General features: G+C 43.5%; 1 protein-coding gene across 1 annotated transcript in view; it reads right to left on the minus strand.

Annotated features, from left to right (window-relative positions):
* Positions 1 to 3,286: 3,286 nt before the first annotated feature.
* DCDC2 (doublecortin domain containing 2) overlaps positions 3,287 to 8,884 on the minus strand; it is a gene marked incomplete at its 5' end in the record, with an annotated part of 51,302 nt that continues 45,704 nt past the window's right edge. Inside the window, 2 exons of the mRNA XM_010131488.1 lie at positions 3,287 to 3,394; positions 5,280 to 5,627. Coding sequence (XP_010129790.1) covers positions 3,287 to 3,394; positions 5,280 to 5,627 — 456 coding nt within the window. The remainder of the gene's footprint in view (positions 3,395 to 5,279; positions 5,628 to 8,884) is intronic.

Genomic DNA, 8,884 nt, shown 5'->3' on the forward strand with positions numbered 1-8,884 from the left:
TCAGCAGGAGTTTCAGCTACCAAAGTTTCGGTAGTTTTCTCAAGTGAACACGTAAAACTAACGGTATTTGCTGAGTCTCAGTTGAACAGTATTTACACATTGATAATCCATTCCTACCCTGAACCACGACATGAAAAACCAGGGGCCAGTTTAACTAAGCTGCTATTCTTAGGCTAAATCTTTCACGGTTGCAATACGAAAACTACCACATCTGATTATTTTTTTTTATAGGTCTCGTTATGGGAGAATCCCATCAGCTGCAAAATCCCATCAGCTGCGAAATCCCCAGGTTTATAAAGTTAGTCAACCAAAGACAGACTTAACATCAAGCAGGCCTTGGTAGGAGACAAAACACAGGAATATCCGTATGCTGGTTCTCTTTAATAGCAAATTATTTTTGAAAATAAAACCAAACCAAGAAAACATGTTTAAAAAAACCCTCAGAGCTGTTGCGTATGAGCTTAGTAAAATAACATTATGTGAGCTTAACGAAATAACGTATTTTTTCTCACGTAAATCGGAGTGGAGCCATCACACACAGCAAATCCAGACAGAAAAGCTATTAGCAAGACCACCTGTATGCTCCTCTAATTCCTGTGCTAACATCAGGATTATCTGTAACGCATGAACTAGTTTTTCTATAGAAAAGAACCCGACACAAAATTCACGTTGTCACTGTTGCAAGGTGAGTGATGAAACGGCTGTGTCTCTACCTCCAAAACGTCTGCTCTCCCCTTCTGAAGAAATATGTCCTGTGCCTCCTACGGGACAGCTGAGGGGAAAACATTTCACAGGCTGAGTAACACTCAGAGGGATTTCACATTCCCTTTTCCACTTCCCTAGAATTTAGTTTAAACTTTTAAATGACTCTTGCTGGTATCTCTAACTCTTTTAAGACTTGGAAAACGCTGAACTGTTCAGGGAGAGGGAGAAAAGTATCATCATGCAAATCCCTCAGTTTCTTCTAAATATTGTTTCTAGGTACAACATTTTGAGGCAAACATTCTCCAAATCAAGTATCTCCATCAGATGTTTTTGGGTGTCGATTTAACTTCAGACTTTTGAGGATGAAGAACATCTCAAAGGTTGTTCAAGCCTTAACCCACAGTAAGATGAGGATGAGAGTGAGTAGAGTCCTGCGTTTGGAATGCCACGACCTTCTAGCCAAGAGCTCATTCACGGTAACGTCAGTACAAGATTAGCGTCATCTGCCCCTTGATTCAGCAACACGGTTAAACCCGGGCTCACCGCAGGATTAGCCCTTTTCTGTAGTCAGCTTTGCAAGGAAGGTTCAGAGGGTGAGTTCCCCTGAGCTCTCTGAGGAGACAGAGCCGCCTTCTCGGGCTGTTCAGTATGGTTTGAGAGCTACCGCGCATCTCATTCCAGCGCAGGATCAACCGTGACTAGAGGGACCTGGAGGATTTCCGTGCGTCATTTGTCCTCACTAGGAGGTGCGGCTATTTTATTCATTCTGTTTGGGGCTATTTTTGTTTTTTCTTTTTTTGAGGGAGGGCTGGTTTTTTGTTTTTGTTTTTTTTACTTCTGCTTAACTTTAAATGTTTTCTTAAATCCCAATGAAATCAAAGATATTTGAGCCCAGGCTTAATTGCTGTATCAAATACAAGAAGCATACATACTTGCTTAAGAGCTTGGCTAAATCTGGAGCTTACTTGAACTCCTCAGAAATGTCATGTTCCCTCTGATCTTTGTCAGACAGTTCAGCAAAGAGCACACAAATCATAGACAGTTCAGAGGTGCCGCAGGGCAGACTGTTCTTACCCTGCCACATGGGTTTGGACACTGTGGGGTTCACACTTACGCTGCCAATACTCAGACACACGCCGAAGGATCTCGCTGTATTTCCACTCTATTGAAAAACTGTATTTTATAGTAGTAGAAAAAGTGAAGAGGGTTGGATGAGATTCTGTCATGACAAGTGGTTCTTCAAGTTCAATTTGTTCATAAATGTAATTTTTGTCTTAATGGCGTGAAATCACCAAAATGACATTTAGTTTCTCATAGTCGTAATTTACCAGCATTAACGATAAGGAAACCCACCATTTCTTTTGTATAATTGATGAAATTATCCTCTGGGCTGTGTTTCTGTGAACTAGAAATTATTCCCATTACTAGCAGAGAAACGATAAGAGCAACAGAACTGGTGTCATTAGGAGAACTAATACTGGGGATCAATGCCTTACCTACTAATGCAAATTTAGGCACAGCCTATCAGGAGCCATCTTCCTCAAAGAGATGATGCCACACTTCCAACCATTAAGGCTATGTAAAGGATTTGGGAACGCAGCAACTGTTGCCGGCTTTCACAGCAAACTGTGGGGCTCATCCTAACGCGTTCCAGATTAAAATGGCTCCACTGACAGCAATGGTTCCAGTCTGAACCCAGGCCTACGCATTTATTTTCATTAATAAATTAAATTCCACTTAGACTGAATCACAAATCCATCCAAATGCAACTTTTGAACCTGATCTGCTGCATCCTCTTTACTTTTTTTCGTTGTGGTAACAATTCCCTGCTTAGTGGCAGGACAACCAACAAATCTTCTTGCTGTAAAGGAGAACAAGCTGCAGGATTGGGGGCTGCCTGCGTACATCCCCAGTGCCAAAGAAGTGTTATTTAGGACTGTAAAAACTAACAACTCATTAATAGATTGCTAATCCATATTTGGTAACATTAGGGCTGACACCTCATTATAGTACACCATTTTTTGAGGGCGTGAGTCCGTTAAGTGACAAACATCTTCTAATTCTATCTTAATGTTATGCCTGGAAATCATATATAGCATGTGGAATCTTAAAGGAAAAACTACACTCATCCTCATTAAAAGTCAAAACTTGTTTCTCTTTACTGGACAAATCTGAAAAAAAGTTCTGACATTGAATTTGGGTGGGTTTTTTTTTTCCTTTTTCTGGAATAGTGTAATTTTTTGTGGTTAATATCTTTTTGTGGTTATTATATTACTGCTAACCGTCTTATACCACGATAGTTCATTTATTGCTAATACTACTATACAGTACTCTCGGATTCCCCACCTCCCACCCCCCAACTTCTACTGAAAATCTCACCTTGTAAGAATAATTCTATGTTTTTCTAGTAGCTATTAATGTTTGGTTTTCTATATAAGTCCCCGTGGCATCTTCATATCACGACTCAATATGTGGCTACTCAACCTGTCTTCCCATTGTAGGTTATCAATCACAAAAAATAACATCCTTTATATTTTAAGTATTATGATCTTTTGTTTCCTGCTCATTACATGTTTCCTGTCTATGCAACTGCAGCATAGTCATTGCTCTGGTCGGTTTTGTCACTTTCCTGGGGGCTGGTGATTGTCACCCTTGGATTTGTGGATGTTTTTTCAAGATGGGAATCAACCTAGAGAAAAAAGACAGGTACTGTTAACTTCATCTGTTATCAAAGATTTCACTTCATTTCAACACAGGGTTAGTGCTTCATACTCAAATTTCAGCCAGGTATCCTCAATGTGGAAAAACATTTTCCGAGAGTGATCACATTAACATTTTTTATTTAATTTATACTTATATACCTTCCATAAGAGAAAGTATTCAAACTAGATGTTCCCCCCCAAGTTCCTTCATCAAACATCCAGTTACCCACACGTCCATTTAAAGTGAACGCTCACTCACTTTCTCTAATGTGAGAATTAACTTCAGCTTTTCTAAAAACAAAAATAAAAATCAGTATAGCAAGCACAGGATAAATTCAGGGCCCAATACAATGTCACAGAATCCTCTGGTTGGAAGAGACCTTTAAAGATCATCGAGTCCAACCGTTCCCCCTGCACTGCCAGGGTCCCTAAACCCTGTCCCTCAGCACCACACCCACACGGCTGTTAAACACTTGAAACACAGGGACTCCACGACTGCCCTGGGCAGCCTGTTCCAATGTTTGACAACCCTCTCTGTAAAGAAATTTTTCCTAATATCCAACCTAAATCTCCCCTGGTGCAACTTGAGACCATTTCCTCTCATCCTGTCACTTGCTAAATGGGAGAAGAGACTGACCCCCACCTCGCTACAGCCTCCTTTCAGGGAGTTGTAGAGGGTGATAAGGTCTCCCCTGAGCCTCCTTTTCTCCAGGCTAAACAACTCCAGTTCCCTCAGCTGCTCCTCACAGGACTTGTGCTCCAGACCCTTCACCAGCTTCGTTGCCCTTCTCTGGACACACTCCAGCACCTCAATGTCCTTCTTGGAGTGAGGGGCCCAAACCTTGGAACATGCTCCTGCGTGTCATACAGGAACAGCAGAATGCCCAGGTGCAAGAAACTATTCCCAGTGTCATAAGTAGCAGAGGAAGAGTGTTTTTCAGCAGCCTGTAGGCAGGGAACATGCATCTGCTTCTGACGCTCAAGAGTCCCACTCTCCTTCTTGTAGTGAGGGGCCCAAACCTTGGAACATGCTCCTGCGTGTCATACAGGAACAGCAGAATGCCCAGGTGCAAGAAACTATTCCCAGTGTCGTAAGTAGCAGAGTCTGTTTTTCAGCAGCCTGTAGGCAGGGAACAGGCATCTGCTTCTGACGCTCAAGAGTCCCACTCTTCCCAGGTCTGGATCCTCCCCATCAATCAAAACACTTCGTTTCCTACATTCTGTTCACTGGTCAGTCCATCTGACAGTCAGGGCAGGCCATTTTTCTGGACTGCATCCTCCATCGAAGCCAACAGCATGTTCCCATGTCTCCTAAATCAACAGGGTATTTGCTTTTAAACTGACTAACCCTCCCTGCTTTGAGAATCTTGCTCGTCTCCGCTGTCTTTTCTAACTTCTAGGAAAAGGAGATGAAAATTCCACAAAGCCATGGCAAGAGCCCTTTAAGAAACGTGACTTCTGTGAGAGTCGACTCATCAAAATAATGAGGCGCTGTGGTCTCATCAACACACCGCTCTTTCCTACAGCACAACGGAGTGTGGAAATAAATAACGGTTATGCTCTTCTGGAAGTGGCAAGTATTGGTTTTATTATGCTGAATTTTGAAAAAAAAGTACTTAGGAAGGCATGAGATGCAGATTCATCAGACAGAGAGCAACACCTGCTTTCTCAGCTGGAGGGCATACAGTGTAGTTATTGGTGTAACTGATCCATACAGGCGGAAAACAGCTTTTCCACAAACTGAAGTTCTCATAAATGCTCTCAGGTCCTTATCAGGAGTGAGCTACTTAAGAGACTAGCTGAGAAGCCTAAGGCTGAGATGAATGAGGAACAATAACTTAAGAACAACAAACTGATGGAATAAACACTCACCTGGTTCTGACTGTCAGAATCCCCCAATTTTATTTCTTCTTCAGGCTGAACATCACCTCGGTAGTTCAAGTGCTCCATTCCCTCACCGTTTTCTTCATTTTTCTCGCTGTTTAAATGAGTAGGTTCCTCTTCCTCTGCTTGGTCAACATTCTCTGTTTCTTCTGCTTCATCTTCATAATTCTCACTTAATTTCATCCTGTTTTTTCCCACTTCACTTCTTTCTTTAACAGTTTCCCCACCTTCCTCTCCATTCACTTCTGAATGTTCTTCCTCTCCCTTATATGCCTCCTCTGCCCTGTCATTTTCCTCTTCTGCATTTTCTTCTTCATCTACAGTTTCTGCTGGCCTCTGGTGAAAGAAAAACCAGCAGCTTTATGAGGCACTTTTAATCAGAACACTCCATGCAATTCTGAAACGTGACAGACATCAGACTCACAATTACATCATTCCTGGGGAGTAAGTATGCTAATTGGAGGTTTGTCTGCACGGACAGAAAACGATGCTCCTGTACTAACACCCCCAAAATGCGCTGCTCTTCCACATTAAAAAAGTGTTAGTGAGATTTAAATGTATTACTCTGGGTTAACCCCTTTGACCATACTCAAAGCAAGCGGAACAAGCCAGATCTAATTAGTAGAGCAACGGCTATTCCAGGCTCTTCGACATTCTAGCGTTTAGTACGTATGTGTTTATAAAATCCTGTCACACAAAGTATCACGCATCACTAGCCCACAAACTGCTCCCCAAGAAGCACTTTACCTACAGACCAGGCCATGCCAGGCTGTGCAGCCTGTTGTCACTGCATCCACAGAAAAGCAGCGAGAGAGACGAGGCAGACCTAGTGGTCGCTTCCGTAACGTCATTCCCCTTCCCAAAGACCCCTGTGTGAGGCAGCGTGGTTAGGACGGGTTTGACATTTCGCAGTTAATTTCTCCTACACAGCAGGCGTAGGGCCAGCAGTAAGGAAGAGATCTTGTCCCACACTGAAGAAGAGAAAGCAGAAGCTCACTGTAGACGAAGCTGCCAGCATCATCATTTCATGACAAGCTGGAAGATGGATGAACATAGTGTCTAGTTTTTTCTCCTTTGTCTTCCAGTTTCAGCTCTGAAGATGCACCTGACTATGCAGTGAACCAGTGCCCTCACTGCCAAGATGACGTACGTACTTGTGCTAAGGTCTGAACGAAAACAAAGAGAAAAAACATCCCATGGGGGTGACAGAGTGTCTGCCTCCCACACAGCCTCATCAGACTCTAAAGACTCTCAGCAAACAAGCTGAGAGCAAGAGATTATCTCTTAATCAAAAGCGTTTGGAATGTTACTGGCATTAGCAGCAACTTGATGCAGGCAGCTGTCTGCTACAGACCTGCATCTTCTAAAAATTTCTTCCCCTCACTAACACTTCAAAAGAAGTCTCTCATCCCCTTCAACACACTAGCAAAAGCCAAGTTCAGCAATACCAATAATTGATTGAAGCCTCTTGATGAAATACCTTCCTTTTGCTTTGATATATCTAAGCAGCAACAAAAGACAACTTTATTACAGCGGCGCACGATACCGCATTGACGCAGCTCCAAAAAGGACGAGTTACTGCGTTGGAATAATCAACAGCATGAAAAAGGACCAGAAATATTACCGGGTTACCTGGCCAGATAAAGACAGTGATTTTCAAAGTACCGTAGCCTCTGTGTTTTCTCTTCAACCTTTCCTGACTCGCTTTCATCTGGTAACGTCAGATTAACACCTCAGCAGCGTGCCCAGGAGGCCAAGAGGTCAACAGCATCTGGTGTGGTCAGGAGGAGCGGGGCAGTGATTGTCCCCCTGTACTCAGCACTGGAGAGGCCACATCGTGAGTGCTGTGTCCAGTTTTGGGCACCTCACTTCAAGAAGGACATTGAGGTGCTGGAGCATGTCCAGAGAAGGGCAACAAAACTAGTGAAGGGTCTGGAGAGCAAGTCTTGTGAGGAACAGCTGAGGGAGCTGGGAAAGTTCACCCTGGAGAAACAGAAGCTGATTGCTCTCTACAACTCCCTGAAAGGAGGTTGGAGCGAGGTGGGGGTCAGACTCTTCTCCCATGGAACAAGTGATGAGATGAGAGGAAACAGCCTCAAGTTGTGCCAGGGGAGATTTAGGTTGGACAACAGGAAAAATTTCTTTACAGAGAGGGCTGTGACACACTGGAACAGGCTGCCCAGGGAGGTGGTGGAGTCCCTGTCCCTGGAAGTGTTTAAAAGACGCGTGGATGTGGTGCTGAGGGACCCTGGCAGTGCAGGGGGAAAGGTTGGACTCGATGATCTCAATGGTCTTTTCCAACCCAATGATTGTGATCAAACTGGCCTTATTACCACTACAATAAAAATTAAACACGCCAAGTCTTCACAGACACCTTCAAAGAAGGCTCCATCCAAAGCAAACTAGAGCCTCCTTCAGTAACCTCCAGCACATCAAGATAGCAAAGAACATGTAGATCCATAAATTCTCTGAAGTTACCTGCCTGCCTTACGCCTGTGACCTACTAATTTTTCACTCTGCTGAGGAAATTAGCAGCTCTGGCCTCGGACCAGAAATGGGGGAGGGTGCAGCAAATTAAATGCACCAGACACCGCTAGCTAAAAGTGGTTCTGGTTTTGCTTAATGCCACCTGCTTGCTATGACATTACACGCATCAAACGAAGAGAGAGTAAGAAAAGAACAGTAACACCCAGCTTTCTCAGTTAACTCCTGCAGTCATCCAAAATTATTATTTCCAGCTTTTTGTTACTGCCTGCTCAGTGCACATCCACGGGGATAGAAGCACGATGGACATTTGAGGGGCAGCAATTCCTGAGCTGCTACATTAGTCTCATTAAAACTTATCTGTCCAAAATAGGTGTGGATGCAAATTTTTTAGGAGTTAAAACTGTGTAGACGATAAACACAGCGTTATCAAACCATACCCAGAAACTCAGTGGAAGCTCACGGGGAACTGGAACGAGGTAACATTCAAATTTCAACTCATTTAACTTGACCAGGCAAGCTAAATTGCCTGAAAAACAATAGTACAAAAAAAGATCAGTAAAACCAATCCCATCAGCGCAAGTATAACGTTTTTATGGTAACTGAAGATTTCAAGATAGCTGAGCGTATTACGGCAACGGCTATTGCTGCTGCAGACAAACCCCCAAAGCCATGTTTGCAGCCAGCAGTTGGCAAGCAGGATGTGTCCTTCATTTAATCTCCTTCCAAGCTGCACGACATTAGAACGGACATTTCAAACACGCCAAAATCAACAGCGATCCAGAGGAAAAGACCTTCCACAGGGTCATAATCTAAAAGGCAGTCTAATTCCCTCTGCAGGCAGAGCCATAGGCGGGCTTTGAGAGGGGTCTAGGAACACAGGTGGTGCATTTCAGAACGCACAGATGACCTAAGACGGCTGTAGGGAGGGAACTGAAGGCCAAAATCACCCACCAAATCATTCGTTGCTCTTTACGTATAAAGTGTGATACTTTCTGCCGAGATCTCATTGATCTACTAGCACAAATTAGCATTGCCTATTTTAAGGACACCCTCACTGGGAAAGAGATATACCTGGCAATAGTTGGGTTTTTCATGTTTAGGGAAAG

Source organism: Buceros rhinoceros, unplaced genomic scaffold (assembly GCF_000710305.1).
Source record: "Buceros rhinoceros silvestris isolate BGI_N320 unplaced genomic scaffold, ASM71030v1 scaffold8562, whole genome shotgun sequence".
Taxonomy (NCBI): domain Eukaryota; kingdom Metazoa; phylum Chordata; class Aves; order Bucerotiformes; family Bucerotidae; genus Buceros; species Buceros rhinoceros.